The sequence below is a fragment of the Scyliorhinus canicula genome, chromosome 13 (assembly GCF_902713615.1).
Source record: "Scyliorhinus canicula chromosome 13, sScyCan1.1, whole genome shotgun sequence".
NCBI classification, from domain to species: domain Eukaryota; kingdom Metazoa; phylum Chordata; class Chondrichthyes; order Carcharhiniformes; family Scyliorhinidae; genus Scyliorhinus; species Scyliorhinus canicula.
Window position 1 is genome coordinate 60,770,448 of NC_052158.1, and position 17,528 is coordinate 60,787,975.

Sequence of the window (17,528 nt, forward strand, 5' to 3'; positions counted from 1 at the left end):
GCTGGCTCATTGCATTCTGAACCTAACCAAAGATTGAAAGGTTCCTCATTTATACCTTGAAAGATTTTCAGCCTAAATCCTAGAATATTAATGAGATTTATATATTGGTGTCAGCATTGTGATCATAGCCTCATTAGAAATTCTGCCGATGATGTCTCAGTTTCTTTGAGATTCTATTTTGACAGTTCCCAGGTCTGTTGGTCAGCTGGCTCAGTGTTCACATGCAAGCTATCACCAACAAGAAAAGTCTCTACTTGTATTCATAAATTATTACCTGCCCTTTAAGAAATGGAATAGGTTTAGGCCAGTTCCTCCATGGAGCCTTGGTGACCACCATTCAATAAAATCACACTTGAACTCCACCTTCCCATCTTATCCCCAGATCCCTTGATTCTTTTGGTATCCAAACATGTAGCGAATTGTGTATTGAATATAATAAATATCAGAGCATTTACAGCTCTCTGGGGAGGAGAATTCCAAAGATTCACAACCCTTTTGAGTGAAAAGGTTTCTCCTCATCTTAGTCAGAAATATTTAATCCATTATTCGAAGTCTGTGACCCCCCCCCCCCTAGTTCTTGTCTCCCCGGCCAGAAGAAATATCCTCCCAACATCTACCGTTTCAAGCCCTTTCAGAATTTTAATTGTTTCATTGAGATGATATCTCATTCTTCTAAATTCGAGAGAACACCGCCGTTCTCAATCTCTCCTTAACGGTATGTTGAATCTTGTGCTGTGTAAATGCTTATCGGATCTGTACAAGTATGCGGGTTATTGTGAATTTAAATATATAACGTTAAGAACGTCATTCAGTGTGTGTTCTTAGCACATGACCCGGGGTCATTGAACTTCATGCTCGGCTGGCAATCAGATTGCACAGTCACAAGGCCACATTTGGTATTTTTGTTTGAAGTTCTGTGCCAGTCAATTGTTTGCATCTGAAAGAAGGTAGCAGTTCATTGACATTCAGGAGCTTTGATTTTCTGCCTAGACTGGGTGTCCACTGTACACTTACCAGCCAGTTGATCTTATCTTAAATTCATCACTACACAGGAATAGTGAATAGAGTTAGAGGATGTCTCTTCCTGTATAGTTTGCAGGTAATATTAACAACCCGCTCCTGTCCCACTATCATGGTGTCATACGCCAATATTCAAAAGTTTTCTCCTGATATTGAAGCTACGCATTTTCATTGAAAATTGCTCTTTATTTGGTTATGGTGCCTTTCTTTTAAAAAAAAATTAAGTGTACCCAATTATTTTTTTCCAATTAAGGGACAGTTTAGTGCGGCCAAATCACCTAAACTGCACATCTTTGGGTTGTGGGGGTGAGACCCACGCAGACACTGGGAGAATGTGCAAACTCCACATGGACAGTGACCCAGGGCCGGGATTCGAACCCGGGTCCTCAGCGCCGTGGGCAGCAGTGCGAACCACTGCGCCACCGTGCCACGCCCTCGTGCTGCCTTTCAAGGTGGCCTCAGCATTTAGGTCAATCTGGCTTCCCGCCAATATTTGGCACTAATTTGGTATCACTCATTTGCAGGAGGAACATAAAAACAGGAGAAGGCCATTCAGCTCATTGAGCCATTTTGCCAGCATGAGGTCTGCCGGGATTTTCCTGCCCAGCCACAATGGATGCAGCCAGCCAGCCAGCAAAGCGTCCATTAATTTTGGCATGATTGGAAAATCCCACCAATGGGGTGAGACCAGAAAATCTCGATCTACCTCATTTTATACCTGATTTGCCATCCTTTTCTTAAGTGTGTTGTTCCTTTATCCGACATTCTCGCTCAAAAATGGAATAGTGTAGGTCAGATAGGCTTCAGATGGTTTCATGGGTCGGCGCAACATCGCCACGTCTTGCGGGGCAGCGGAGGGGAAGACGGCAACTGCACATGCGCTGCTGACGTCACTTAGGCACCGCCGGCCGCGTCATTCTCGGTGCGCCGCTTTGATGCAAGCATCAAGGTCTGGCGGCCAAATTTCTCGCCGCTCCTAGCCCCCCCCGGGGGGGGAAGAATTGGGGGCGAGGAGCGGCCTCCGACACCGGAGTGAAACACTCCGGGTTTCACTCCGGCGTCGGCCGTTGCTGAGAATCGCGCCCATGGTTCCTCCGAATCGGCATTTCCCCTGACCCTGCCCCCAACCCGAAGTGCGGCCGTAACTGCCTCCAAATTCTCCACAGAGCTATTACTACCGGACTCCCCGAGTAACTCCCCAGGGCCGCCTTCGGGAGCGGCGCTGTCGCTAGTGCCTTCAATCCCGACCCCCTACCCAAACTCTCCTCCATTGAGAGTCAACCCCTCTGACCCAGCTCTGTATCTTCTCCACATTCGCCAGCCAGTAATAATACATCAGGTTCGGAAGACACAAACCCCCTGCCTGCCTTCCTCTCTGCAATAGCACCTTTTTCATTCTGACCACCTTCCCTCCCCTTATGAACGAGGTGATCATCCCTTCAATCTCTCTAAAAAATGCCTTTGGCATTAAAATTGGCAGGCATTGAAAAATAAACAGGAATCGCAGCAGCACATTCATTTTAACCGCCTGTACCCAACCCGCCAGTGTCAGAGGGAGACCATCCCACCTTGCCAGATTAGTTTTCACCCTCCCCACCAAACTAGAAATGTTGTACCTACGGAGCACCCCCCAATCTTGAGCAGCTTGCACCCCCAGATATCTGAAGTGAGTCCCTGCCTTATGGAATGGCAACATCCCCATCCCTGCCCCCACCCCTGGACAAGAAACCACAAAATATTCACTCTTGTCTAGATTTGATTTGTACCCTGAGAAAGACCCAAATACCCGAAGCACCTCCAGTATTCCTCCTTTTGACACACTTGGTTCCGACATGTATAATATCAAGTCATCGGCATATAAGGACACCCTATGCTCTATCCCCCCGACCCCCCCCCCGCACTATCCCTTTCCATACCCCCAAACTTCTTTATGCGATGGCCAATGGCTCAATTACGAGTGCAACAGCTTGGGGGACATCGGACATCCCTGCCTAGTCCTACGGTGGAGAGGAAAGTATTCTAAGCTGATGTTATTTGTGCGGACACTGGCCCTCGGCTCCTTATACAATAGCTTTGCCCAGTCCACAAATCTGGGTCTAATTCCAAACCACTCTAGAACTGCCATCAAGTACCCCCATTCTACCCAGTCAAATGCTTTCTCGGCATCCAATGCCACAACCACTTCTGTTTCCTTCCCCTCTGCCGGTACCATAACCATGTTCAATACCCTCCTAATGTTCGAAAAGAGCTGCCTCCCTCTCACAAACCACATCTGATCTTCACCTATCACCTTCGGGAGGCACTCCTCTCGCCTACCTGCCAGTACCTTCGCCAATCTTTGCGCCCACGTTTAAAAGTGATATGGGCTGATACGACCTACACTCTGTCGGATCCTTATATTTCTCAAGTAACAGGGAAATTGATGCCTGCCCAAAGTTTGTGGTAACACCCCCTTCCCTATCGCCTCCTCAAACATCCCCATCATCAGCTTATTTTTGAATTTTTTATAATATTCCACAGGAACCCCATCCGACCCTGCCACCTTCCCGGACTGCATCCTCCCAATTGCATCTTTTTTTTTCTTTTTTTTTATTTAAATAAATTTAGATTACCCAATTATTTTTTCCAATTAAGGGGCAATTTAGCATGGCCAATCCACCTACTCTGCACATTTTTTGGGTTGTGGGGGCGAAACCCACCCAGACACGGGGAGAATGTGCAAACTCTACACGGACAGTGACCCAGGGCCGGGATTCGAACCTGGGACCTCAGCGCCGTGAGGCGGTTGTGCTAACCACTAGGCCACCGTGTGCCCACTCAATTGCATCTTTTATCTCTTGCTCCACTATCACCCCCTCTAATGTATCCCTGTCTCCTTTGCCTAACCTCGGGTACTACAGCCCATCTAGAAATTCCTGCATCTCCCGGCCTCCCCCAGGTGACTGACCTGTAAACCTTTCATAGATTTCCTTAGAGACCTTGTTAATCTGATCTGGAGCTACCACCAACTTCCCTGCCCTGTCCCTCACCTGGACAATTTCCCTTGCCGCAGCCTCCCTACGGAGCTGACCCCCCAACATACCCGCCTTCTCTCCATGCTCGTAAACTGCCCCCTTTGCTCGCCTCAATTGGCGTACCACCTTCCTGGTAGATAGTCGATGAAAGCTCGCCTGGAGTTTCTTCCGCTTTTCCAACTGCGCTGGGTCCCTATTTTCTGCATACTGCCTGTCTACCTCCAGCATCTCATCTATTACCCTCTGACATTCCAACCTCCCCTCTTTGTCTAGCCTAGCCTTGAACGAGATCACCTCACCCCTCACCACTGCCTTTAAAGCCTCCCAGACAACCACCTTTGACACCTCACCCGTGCAGTTAAAACCTACATATTCCTCGATTACTTTTTCAATTTTGTCATAAAACCCTCGGTCCCCCAACAGTTCCACATCTAACTTCCACCCTGATCTCTGTACCATCCCCTTCTCCAGTACCATATCCACCCAATGCAGAGCATGATCTGATGTTGCAATTGCCGAGTACTCAGACCCTCTAACCCCAGCCGGTAGCGCCTTCCCCACCATGAAAAAGTCAATCCGTGACTACACCTTATGGACCGCTGAGAAAAACGAGTACTCCCGCTCCCTCGGGTGCAGAAACCTCCAAGGGTCCACCCCTCCCATTTCCACCATTAGCCCAGCCAGCGCCTTCGCACCCCTTGATGGGACTAGCGAGCGCGGCTGTGACCTGTCCAATTTTGGCTCCTGCACCAAGTTCCAGACCCCCCCCACTATTAGCATGTGTGTCCAAGTCAGGGATGGTCCCACACACCTTCTTCGCGAATCCCACATTGTCCCAATTGGGACCATATACACTTACCAGCGCCACTAATCTCCCCTCCAGCGCCACTGTCATAATCACATAACTACCCCCCTGATCTGCAACCACCTTCTCGATCTGGAACCGTACACTTTTGCTGACCATTACCGCTACCCCTCGAGCTCTTCTGTCAAATCCAGAATGAAACACCTGACTAACCCAGCCCTTTTTAAATTTCCGTTGGTCCTTCACCCTCAGATGAGTCTCCTAGGGCAGCACGGTGGCGCAGTGAGTAGCACCGCTGCCTCACGGCGCCGAGGTCCCAGGTTCGATCCCGGCTCTTGGTCACTGTCCGTGTGGAGTTTGCACATTCTCCCTGTGTTTGCGTGGGTTTCGCCCCCACAACCCAAAGATGTGCAGGGTAGGTGGATTGACCATGCTAAATTGCCCCTTAATTGGAAAAATGAATTGGGTACTCTAAATTTATTTTTAAAAAGATGCGTCTCCTGCGGCTTTTAACTTTTAAGATGCGGCAGCACCCTGGGCCTGCCAGCCCCCTCACGTTCCATGTCACTATCCTAACTGGGGGTCTCTCAGCCCACCCCCCCCTTATCCACCATCATCATACCACTGGCCCTGCCGCTGAGCCTGACCCGTACATTCTACTTACTTTAATGACTCCTTTTTAATTATCTGTTGCTCCTTCAGAAAGAGGTCCTTGTACATAATGAAGGAACAAAGGGGTTGGACGGGGGCAGGTTTTTCAAGCATTGCTTCAAGACAGCCCTGAATATTTTAAAGGGAATGAGTCCTACACATTTCATCGCATTACATGGTGCAATATTCAGTTACATGTGGGGGCCAAGTTGTATTTAATTCATAGAATTTACAGTGCAGAAGGAGGCCATTCGGCCCATCGAGTCTGCACCGGCTCTTGGAAAGAGCACACCACCCAAGGTCAACACCTCCCCCTATCCCAATAACCCTGTAACGCCACCCAACACTAAGGGCAATTTTGGCCACTAAGGGCAATTTATCGTGGCCAATCCACCAAACCTGCACATCTTTGGACTGTGGGAGGAAACCGGAGCACCCGGAGGAAACCCACGCACAGACAGGGAGGATGTGCAGACTCCGCACAGACAGACCCAAGCCGGAATCGAACCTGGGACCCTGGAGCTGTGAAGCCATTGGGCTATCCACAATGCTACCGTGCTGCCTGATGAAGAAGGCCATGTTTGTTATCTGAATTTACAATTGACAACCGGGAAGGGAAGCATTCTGTTTGATCCAGGCACATACTCAAACACCTAGTGGACGATTAATGGACAGCCCAGGTAGGAATCACAATGAGGGTATAAGAAGTGTGATTCAACGAAAACATTTCAGAGTCAGTTTCAGTCAAGTTTGGCGGGGTGTTACTCTGAGCCTGTATTGCCAAGAAAGACTCCGCTATTCAACGGCACTTTGCTATTTCTTTTGGCCTCGGCGAGGAACTCCCCATCAAGGCTCTAGTCATTTCCTTTTGATGTGCTCAGCTCGCCATTGCAGAAAGACTATTCGAGTATCAGGGCGTTATTTTAAAGGCAGCCCCGATCTTTCGACCCTCTCTCAGGGACCCCACCGTAGCCTCAGGACCCACCCACTTCACCAACCTTGTTGTCAAGCCCTCTCTCATCCAACCTCTTCAGGGTAAGACACCCCCCCCCCCCCCCCCCCCCGGCCTGACCCGTGGGCTGAGCAACCTGACACCCGGGCACCTTGGCACTGCCAGCCTGTGCCACCCTGGCAGTGCCAATGTGCCTGGGTGACACTGCCAGGGGTGCCTGGGTAGCACATCCAGGCTGGCAGATGCACTGCCGTGGTGGCAATCTGGCGGTGCTTGGGTGCCAGCAGGAGTGCCAGGATACCATCCTGCTCTGCCCCTGACCCTCAGGGATCTCTAATGGCCTGGGAGACCCGCCTCAGGTGCCATTATGCCTGGTCCAGTTTTGAGGAAACCAGTGCTAATCGGCGCCCAGCGAGGTCCCACAAGCTCAGCCGCTTGGTCGTTGGTAACGGGAGAACGTGGTGTTTAAATAAGCCTAATGATTCATTTAAATACGCATATATAGATCTCGTCGAGTAAGGGCGAGATCCCGATTGCGACTTCGAACGAGGCGTCTCAAGCGTCCTCTCATGAGACTTAACGGCCCTGGCGTGACACCAAGTCACGGCTATGGTAAGGTAATTGATGATACATGGATGGACACAAATTTGAAATGACAAGACAGAATTGAACAGGAGATTAGAAAAGGTTTTTTTCTAAACAGTGAATGGTTAGCCTGTCAAATTCTCCAGAAAGTGCAATCCACAAATTATTATCACTTTTTATTAATTTACAGGATGTTGGCTTCGCTGGCTAGGCCAGCATTTATTGCCCATCCCTAATTGCACTTGGGAAGATGATGGTGAGTTGCCTTCTCGAACGAGATTCCAGTGTTTAACATTAAAATGTCCCATCCCATAACTCTTAACATCATGGTGGTGATGACACCAGCAGATATTTCTTGGACACATTGCTTTTGTGCAAAGGATGGAAAATATGTCCGACGCTGCACTTGCACCTTTGCCTGGCATTGCAAAACATCCACTCATGCTGATTGAAACCTTGTCCTTCCAGCAAGAAATTGCACTGATATTAAAATGGGCGAAATACACCGCTGACCATTTTCACGCCCTTGCCTGATCCAATTCTGTCAAAATATTGGCACTTGGAAGAGGAAAAATACAAGAAATGTTTCCACCTATTGTTGCAGAATTAGACCTGTATCCGGTGAAAAAAAGGTCAATCCTAATTTGACTTGTTTTGTGTATATGGCTGAAATGGTTTGAACCAGAACTGTGTTTGAACGAAACTGTTTCAATTACCAATGGTTCAGATCTCAGTTTGGGAACCAGTACAGGCTTGGGTTGGACCAAAATGCTTGGACGGAGTGGTTTGATCTGTATCTTTTCGGGCTGCCTTCAGACTGATTCTTACATAATCTATGCTGCCAGTATGAAATTCACAGTGGCCCCAAACAAGGCTGAAAACTTGAGCAAAGGCAAAACCAAAAAAGGGTGATTCTAATTTGTCTTTTTCATTCAATGATAGATGGAAGATGACAGATCAACTCTGCAGGGTCAGAAGAAAGAGGTTGAAAAGGCAAAGGCTAGCATTCAGGATGTGTTAGTCCGTGTGAAGCAGGAGAAGATGGAGCTGGACACAGAGAAACACGAACTGGACCAGTCTCTGCAGATTGTGGAGCAGAGCCGAGAGCAGCTGGAACATGAAATGCTGATACTGCAACGGGAACGAGGTCAGCTTCAGGAGCAGCTCGGGCAGGTATGGGAGCATGAACTGGAATTTGAGATAAACTACAGAAGCAGCATTTTTCATGGACAAATCCCCATAATCTGTTTTGCATATTTTGTTTTGTGGGCGGGCAGTGGTGGGGGAGACGCTCAGTGGGAACTAAGCCAAAAAGGTGGTAATTTACAAAAAGTCGTACAATGCTTTTAATGAAAGGTGCTTCACAGGAGCATTGGAAGCCAAAGTATGCCACTGAGCCATATAAGGAGATGTTAGATCAAATGACCAAAATCTAGTAGTCACAGAGTTAGGTTATAATGTGTGCTTTAAAGGAATAAAGCCAGGCATGGAGGCTGAAAGGAAGATCCAGATCTGGGGATCTAGACAGCTGAAGACAGGATCACCAATGGTGGAACAATTAGAATTGGCAATGCGCAAGAGGCAAAAGCGTTGGTATCACAGTTGCGAGGCTGGAGGAGAATACAGAGGTAGGGAGGGGCAAGGCCATGGAGAGTCATGAAACCAAGGATAAGAATTTTAAAATTAAGATAGTGCTTGATTGGGACTCAATGCAGGTCAGCGAGTACGGAGACGATGGGCGAATGGAACCCGATGCGAGTTAAGACACAGGCAGCAGAGTTTGGGGCAACCTCTAGTTTACAAGAGGATAGGATGCAGGAGAGCAATCAAAAGTGCATCGAAATAATCAAATATAGGTGTGACAAAGACATGCATGAAGGTTTTTGCAGCAGATGAGCTGAGACAGACAAAGGTGAGTGATGTTACAGAAGTGGAACTGGATGGTCTTAGAGATGGCATGGATATAAAATTGAATACTCCCCTCCAGATCACGGCCGGGATTCTCCCCTACCCGACGGGGCGGGGGGTCCCGGCGTGTTGGAGTGGTGTGAACCACTCCGGCGTCGGGCTGCCCCAAATGTGCAGAAGTCTGCGCATCTTTAGGGGCCAAGCCCTCACATTGAGTGGCTGGGCCCGCGCCGGAGTGGTTACCGCTCCGCCGGCGTGAATGGCCTTTGGCGCCATGCCAGCTGGGGCCGAAAGGACTTCGCCGGCCGTCGTAAGTCTGCCATGCGCCGGAGCATCAGCGGCAGAGTCAAAGTGTCAGAGTGCCTCCACGGCACAGGCCCGCCCGCCACTCAGTGGTCCCCGATCGCGGGCCAGGCCACCGTGGGGGCACCCCTTGGGGTCAGATCACCCCGCGCCCCCCCCCAGGACCCCGGCGCCCGCCCATGCCGCCTGCTCCCGCCGGTCAGTTAGGTGGTTTAATCTACGCCGGTGGGAGAGGCTTGTCAGCAGCGGGACTTCGGCCTATCGCGGGCCGGAGAATCGCCGCAGGGGGCCCATCGACTGGCGCGGCACGATTTCCAACCCCGCCGAATCTCGGGTGGCGGAGAATTCGGGACACGGCGGGGGCGGGATTGACGCCAGCCCCGGGCGATTCTCCGACCCGGCGGTGGGTCGGAGAATCCCGCCCCAGTTTTTTTTGTCACTCATCTGTATCTTTTCGGGCTGGCTTCAGATGCCTCACTGGCTGGGCCTGCATTTATTGCCTTGAGTGGCTTGCTAGGCCACTACAGAGGATATTCAGGTAAGAAGTGCAAAATTCACTCACCAGATGAAGTTGCTGCACTCCAAAAGCTAGTGATTCCAAATGAACCTGCTGGACTTTAACCTGGTGTTATAAGACTTCTTACTGTTCCCACCCCAGTCCAATGCTGGCATCTCCACATCATTTCGGCTGTCTGGGTTCGGAAGCTCTAGAATTCCCTCCATAAACCTCCCTGCCTTCCTACATCTCTCTCCACCTTTATGACACTTCTTAAAAATGTACCTCTTTGACTAAGCTACTGGTCACCTGTCCTAATGAAGAGAATTTTAACCTTAATAAACAACAGCATCTTTGGGTTTTTGGGTCAGGTAGGACGGTTAAAGTCTGAGAAATCTGCTTTTCAACCAACTTCAAACACACCAATTCCTGGCTTTAGCTGGAGGCTGTGAGCATCATTATTGTTCAGGTTTTTGACTTTTATCTGCTGTCGGGCAGATTTCTTGAATGTCAGGAAACTTGGCAGCTTCCTCAAGGCATGGATTTTGTTGATCCTGGAAGTAAATGCCTTCATACCCACCTACTGGCTCCAAATGCCCATCGGAGGAGTGTCCAGACTTGGGTACGCCCCGACCCCCCAATGACCTTGTCCCTGTGAATCACGCCCCATCACAAAGCCGCTGACCTCCTCACTGATCAAGAGGGCTGGGATTCCCCCTCACCACATGGCCTCTGACCCTTTCTTTCCGTGGTATCCAAAATGCGCGGCCTCCACGCCTTACGGGTCCAGAATTTCAGTTTCTCCCCAATTTTTTGACCGACCTGCTCCCTATGAGTTTGGTAAATAAACACATGCCCAATATCCCCTCATTTGTCCTAGAATCACCAAATTGTTACAGCACAGAAGGCCAATCGGCCCATCATGTCTGCTCTCTGAGTGGTAGTTCACCGAGTGCCATTCCCCCACATTCTCCCCATTGCCCTGCACATTCTTCCTTTTCAGATAAATTCCTACTTGATTGCTCGGTTAAAGCTGCCTCCACCACGCTCTCAGGCAGTGCAGCCCAGACCCTAACCAGCCCCCTGTGTGCCAAAGTTCCTCCTTGCGTCTCCATTACCTCTTTCGCTAATCACTTTAAATATTCACCCTCTCGTTCTCAAGATTCTTTCAACAGCGGGGAACAGTTTTACTTCATCTACTCTATACATCTACTTTGTTTGATAAGTTTTTGAAAAGCACTTTGGGACCTTTCGTTAGGTTAGGAATGCTGTAGAAATATAGCGAATTGTTATCTGCGTGGGGGAATTCAGGGAGTGGGGATCCAACTCATGACATAAAAACAGAAACTTATGGAATACTCAGCAGGTCTGTCAGCATCTGTGGTGAGAGAAACAGAGTAATGTTTCAGAGTGGTCACTTTTCATCAGAACTCATGACTGTCCATCTTTGCAAAGGCATTGGTAAATATAGGGGAGGCTACGGCACAGTGGTATTGACACTGGGCTAGCAAGCCAGAGACCCAGGGTAATCCCATTCCAGCGACCTGGGTTTGAATCCCACCACGTGAGTGGTGGATTCAATAAAAATCTGGAAATAAAAGTCTAATGCTGATCATGAAACCATTGTCAAATGTCATAAAAACCCATCTGGTTCACTGATGTTCTTTAGCGAAGGAAATCTGCCATCCTCACCTGGTCTGGCTGACATATGAGTCCAGACTAACAGCAATGTAGTTGACTTTTCCAGTGCCCTCTGAGATGGCCCGAGCAACTCAGTTCAAGGGCAATTAGAAATGGGCGACACAAAAAAAAAGAAATGGGCGACACCCATTTCCCATGAATGAATAAGTTAAAAATGCAAATGGCCTCTCTCTTCATTCACAAACTGTCAGCTTTACTGAAGGAAAAAAGAAACTTGTGAATGTTGGACGTTTAACTGAAAGTGGAAGATTCTGAAAATTTGTAAGCCTCAGGTGGGACAGAATGACCTCTCAACAGTTGTAATGTCAAATTCCATTCCCCAGCAGTTCTTTCTCCTTTGGAGACTGCGGCCTTTTTGTCCTTTTCCGGCTCTTCTTGGTGCTTATTTTAATTTCACTCCGACTTTGCCCCGAGCAGGTAAACAGGCATAAGCAGGCTCTGAACGAACAGCTGTCCCAGGCAGTACGGGATGTGGCGTTTCAGAGCGAAGGACTACTCCGAGCCAGCAAGGAGAAGGAGGAACTGATGAAGGAGACTGCCAACCTGGTGGTCCAGCTGACGGCTGCAGAGAAGGAGAGCAGGGCCCTGTCTGCGGAGGTAGCTGGTCTCAGGTAGGGGATTCTGGGACTGTGTGTGCCGAATTTAAACATTTAATGTGAATCTCCAACAAAATTGCCACTGGTTAATTTCATGTGAGAGAATCTTTAAGAACTGGGTGTTTATTAAATAGCTGTAGTGGATGTACCTTTAAGAAATGGGTGTTTGTCAAATAGCTGCAGTGATGTTAGAGAGTGGGTGGAGCTGGGCTGTCTATCTTTCACTTTTGTTTTTGAGTAGGTAGCTACAGGGTGTTTTTAGTTTTGTTTTAAGAGCTGGATAGCTGCAGGCAAAGCAAACAGCTGTATAAGGATCTCTCTGTAATCTAAAGACTGTCTCCAGATCATTTGGGTGATTTCAAAGTGATAACCGCTCTCAGTAGAGAATTTAAACCTGATCCTCGTGTTAAAAAGGGTCTTTTGTCTTATGGATGTTGCAAGGAAAGATTAAGGGTTACTTCTAGAATGTTGTATCTGTGGGGATGATTGGTGTTGATAGTTGTTAAGATGTTTACTGTGGGTTTATAAAGTGTTAACTGGTTTCATAAATAAACATAGTTTTAATTTAAAAGTACTTTAGTTCTCTGTTGCATCACACCTGTAAAGTAGGCCTGTGTGCTCCCCATAACCACAATCTATTAAAAGTTGTGGGTCAGGTGAACTCCATGATACATTTTGGGGTTCTCTAAAACCTGGCCTATAACATTACATTGACGTTAGATATCCAGTATAACCTTTTGGCCCACCTTGGCTGATTGAGCTGTGGGACACGTGAGGGAGGATTCTTCTGTTGATCCCATTCAACTTTCAAGAAGTAGTCCAGTGTGTAAAATTGGATGGATTACAAACTGATTTTTGCCGGAATCGCACTATTAAGAGTATTTAAATGGGCGGCAGTGAAGGAACAAAGTCATATGTTGTATTTCATGATATTGCTCCCCAAATAGTGTGAACGCAGGTTGCAGAATTTTGAATGAGCTCGAGTTTGCAGAGTGAAAAGCATGGTCAACCAGCCAGTGGTGCACTGAAAGAATCCACGTCTGGAGGTGACAAAGACTTGCATGAAGGTTTCAATAAGCTGAGATAGAGGTGACGTCAGGCGATATTAGCAATGGCATGAGCAGCACAGTAGCATGGTGGTTAGCATAAATGCTTCACAGCTCCAGGGTCCCAGGTTCGGTTCCCGGCTGGGTCACTGTCTGTGCGGAGTCTGCACGTCCTCCCCGTGTGTGCGTGGGTTTCCTCCGGGCGCTCCGGTTTCCTCCCACAGTCCAAAGATGTGCGGGTTAGGTGGATTGGCCATGCTAAATTGCCCGTAGTGTCCTTAAAAGTAAGGTTGGGGGGGGGGGAGTTGTTGGGTTACGGGTATAGGGTGGATACGTGGGTTTGAGTAGGGTGATCATTGCTCGACACAACATCGAGGGCCGAAGGGCCTGTTCTGTGCTGTACTGTTCTATGTTCTACCTGGCTCCAGATACATGGTGATCGGATCGAGAGCCAACCTCCATGGATTATCCAGAGTTGTGTCTGACTTGTCACTCCGACATGTGAGGTTGAGTCTTCCTAAAATTTGTCAGAGTGTTGATCTCTGACTGAAGACCAGTGTACAGCTCTCCAGCGGCACAGCCGTGTTTTCACTCCAGATTCCCAGTACTCAAGGGATCTGGAGGTATGGTTTGTGCCATCACACTAACTGGCTGGGGCTTGATAGAGCCGGCCCAGAGATCGGGCGCCATCATTAGGAGGACACAAAAAGGAGGACCCCCCCCCGCCACCCCACAAGCACTAGGGAGTTTCCCCTCAAAACAAGCATTGGGGCACGCCCTCACCCCAAAGTCAATGGTACACTGCACCCCCTCCCGTACAAAGAATCGGCACACTCCACAGGCACTGTGGCAGGGTGCCAGCGGGCATGTGCCTCACCACCCAGGGGCTATACTTACCTGTGCATCCCCAGGGTGGTCATCACGACTGTTTGTTATTTTTGAACACCAGCATTGATTCGAGCCGGCATGGCGTCACGCCGGATGGGTGGGCTGATATGTAGCGAAGCGTCGTCAAGCCGCGAATTATATTCTAATGTATGCTCCAATATGCTAATCAGCCTCTTGTCCTTCCAGGGTGTGAATCTGATTGGGTCATCGGGATGGGGAGGGGATCCCAAACTGAAATCTCGCCGGGGCAAACACGCGAGATTTAGCGACCATTACAGGATTTGCGCCGCGGATGGCTGTTTTTCACTATCCTGATCCAGCTGTTTTTCTGAGTTACCGTTTATTATTTTGTTGCAGGGCCGAAAGGGAAGCTTTGGAGACCAACCTGTTTGAATCTCAACAACTCGTTTCACAGCTTCAGACCCGTAAGGAACAGCTGGAAGGAGAGAACCAGACCATTCTTCTTGCAAAGGAGTCACTTCTAGGTTGTGTGTGTTCTATTATACAAGTCTCGGGTTTTATATGTATGAATGTGTCTATGCTTTATATGTAATTATCTGTTCTAAAATGTGTATTTGTGTATGTGCATGTAGATTATCACATGTCTGAGATCACCCAGACAGGATAATAGCCATCAAGATAATTATACTCTTTTATTTCACAGTCCAGGACCAGGTATGATCCAGTACATGTTTAGTTCCTCCCTCAATAGCGTATTGTACCAGCTCACGGTGCCTTACCTCATTGTACCCAACAAACTAACACCTTGGGCGGGATTCTCCATTTCTGAGACTAAGGGCGGGATTCTCCAATTGACGATGCCAAAATCACATTCGGCAATTGGCCGGAGATCCCTTTTTGACGCCGAAATCGGTCCGAAATCACTCCGGCCAGTCCAAAACGGCGCCATCGCTGAGTCGTCCACACGCCATCAGGACGGCCTCAGAACGTCACCTGAAGACCCTCCCCCAATGGGCCGACTTCCCGACGGCATGGATCACTTGTGATCTGAGGTTTCGGCAACCTTGTATGGCGACTGCGGACTGTGTCCAGCGCCGCCACAGTCAGGTTGGGTGGGGGGGGGGGGAGCCGCTCCGCTGGCCAGGGTGGCTTTTGTGGGTTTTGGGGGGGATTGGTGGGGGGGGGTGGTCCAGGGGTGGCGAGGGGGGTTACAGGGGGACACTATCTGCTAGGCCGGGTCCATGCACGGTCAGCGCCATATTGTACGGCGCGATTGCTGCAGGTCGCCGCCATGCGCATACGCGGCCATGGTCACGGCAATTCTCCATCCGTGTCTGCAGGGAAAGCCAGGGGTAGCGTGGCTGCCAGCTCCCCATCGGGGGGAGCCTCGGTGACATAGCCTCAGAATCGGAGAACCCAGCCTTAAGTGTTGACGCCAACGTAGAATTCGTGGACTTTCACGACAGAAAAACTGCTGTCATACCTGGACCGATTCCGCAACTGCGAAGGGGCGAGCAGTTGGTGCATGCGGTCCGCATACTGGGCACAGACTTCTACGTTAGCACCATACAGCTCTAATTTTCCAAAGAATGGCATTTCTGTTTTCTTTCCTGACCATAGTTAAGTCTTCTTTTTGTAACGGCTGCTCTGAATCCCGCTCTTACTCCTCGTTGCCAATGTAATGACCCCAGCCGAGGCCAGGCTCAGCAAAACAAAGGTTTAATTAATTCTCAACAGAATAAGAGCCGCAACCTTGCGTACAAGAGCAGTACCAGCCCGGGCCATTGGGAGCTGCTGGTCCTCCGCCCGCTCGATAAGGGAACTCTTGCACCACAAACCCTACAGGGAGATCAACTGATGATTCCCACGTGGTCTTACTGCCCCCAAATTCACTGCACCCTCAACCAGTGACACCTATCCTAGCATATTCAGATTCGCTACATCCTCAACTAACTGAGACCTATCTTATTGTGCCTAGCTGCTTCACACTTGTGTCAGAATCCAGGTGTGGTGTATGATTGAACATCTCTGAACTTTGCTGTTTCACAGTGAGGTAACTCGCATCCCTTTGTGCATTTCAGCGGAGATTGGTATTGTGCGTAAGGAAATGGAGCTGCAGCTGATCAACATTGAACGAGATAAAGATCTGCTGCAGCAGAAACTGAGTCAAGTGGAGCAAGAGGCACAGATCTCACTGAAAAATGAAAAACTGGTGCATGAGGAGGACGTTGAACGCCTCCGGAAAGAAAAGGTATGTAGCATTCAAGCAACAATGACTTGATGAAGAGGTGTCAGTGGCGATGTCAAGAGTGTGGGTGGCATGGTAGCACAGTGGCTAGCACCGTTGCTTTCACAGCGCCAGGGATCCGTGTTTGATTCTGGCTTGGGTCACTGTCTGTGCGGAGTCTGCACATTCTCCCCGTATATTCGTGGGTTTCCTCCGGGTGCTCCGGTTTGTTCCCACAGTCCAAAGATGTATGGGTTAGGTGGATTGGCCACACAAAATTGCCCCGTAGTGCCCAAAGTTTAGGTGGGGTTACTGGGTTAGTATGGATGTGTGGGCTTAAGTAGAGTGCTCTTTCAAGGAGCGGTGTAGAATTCGATGGGCTGAAAGGCCTCCTTCTGCACTGTTAAACATTCTATGATTTCCAGTCCACCCCATGATAGAATATAGCTAATCCCCTTTCACAACCCATGTACAAGCTACCTTATCATGAACGTTTTAAAACATAAAATTTCCCGAATGAAGATTTTGTCGTAATAATCCCCGGTTCGCAAAAGTGGATGAGTAAAACCACAGAATTGTGTGTTTGGTAGGGTGACCAACTCTAGTCAAATCTAAATAAGAGACACTTGGCAGTCCAAATGCTTGTGAACCTGTGAGAGGTGGGGAGCAGGATTCCAAAATAATGCGGCTATGTCCCTATGCCCACGAGAAAACGGGCGCAAATCATTCCGAACTTTTTTCTGGAAAGTCCAGGGTGATTCTCCGTTTTTTAAGGGGGTTTACAGGGCGCCAGAGTGCTCCAGGCAGCTCTGGCTGCCGATATGGGCCCTGCACCTCTGGCCGCGGGTCCGTGCATGCGGCAGCCCCGCGTGACATAGCAGACCCACTCAGCGGGCCGGCACCGAAGAACTAAGCCCCCCCTCAGGCCCTCCCAAGATCGCACGTGCCCACCGATCAGTGACCCCCCCATCGCGGGCCTGGCCGTCGTGGAGGCCCCCCCAACAGGACGGCCACCGCAGCCACGACTCCAAGCTCCTGCCGGGTGGAACCATGTTAGAACCACGCTTGCGGGAATTCAGCCAGCTGCCGATGCAGAATCAACCCGGGGGCCTCTTTCAATGGCCCCTGAACCGGCCCTGCGTCGACCGCGCGGGTGCGGCTGGCGGCGATTCTCCGGTCGCCAGATAATCGCGCGAAGGCATTGCGGGTACAGCGCCCCTTTCTCCGCCCCGTACCAGGCGCGATTGCGGCACGGGGGCTCGGAGAATCCCGGCCGAGGTGTTGGTGGGGTGGTGCTGGTGAACCTGCGAGGGTGATGGGGCATGGTGGAGTGATGTTGGTGAATCTGTGAGGGTGATGGGGCATGGTGGAGTGA

At 49.6% G+C, this 17,528-nt stretch overlaps 1 protein-coding gene across 1 annotated transcript in view; it reads left to right on the top strand.

Moving 5' to 3' along the window:
• crocc2 (ciliary rootlet coiled-coil, rootletin family member 2) overlaps nt 1-17,528 on the top strand; it is a 328,062-nt gene that overhangs the window by 186,761 nt on the left and 123,773 nt on the right. Inside the window, exons 17-20 of the mRNA XM_038817133.1 lie at nt 7,970-8,200; nt 11,853-12,046; nt 14,323-14,450; nt 16,008-16,177. Of these exons, the coding sequence (XP_038673061.1) occupies nt 7,970-8,200; nt 11,853-12,046; nt 14,323-14,450; nt 16,008-16,177 (723 nt within the window). The remainder of the gene's footprint in view (nt 1-7,969; nt 8,201-11,852; nt 12,047-14,322; nt 14,451-16,007; nt 16,178-17,528) is intronic.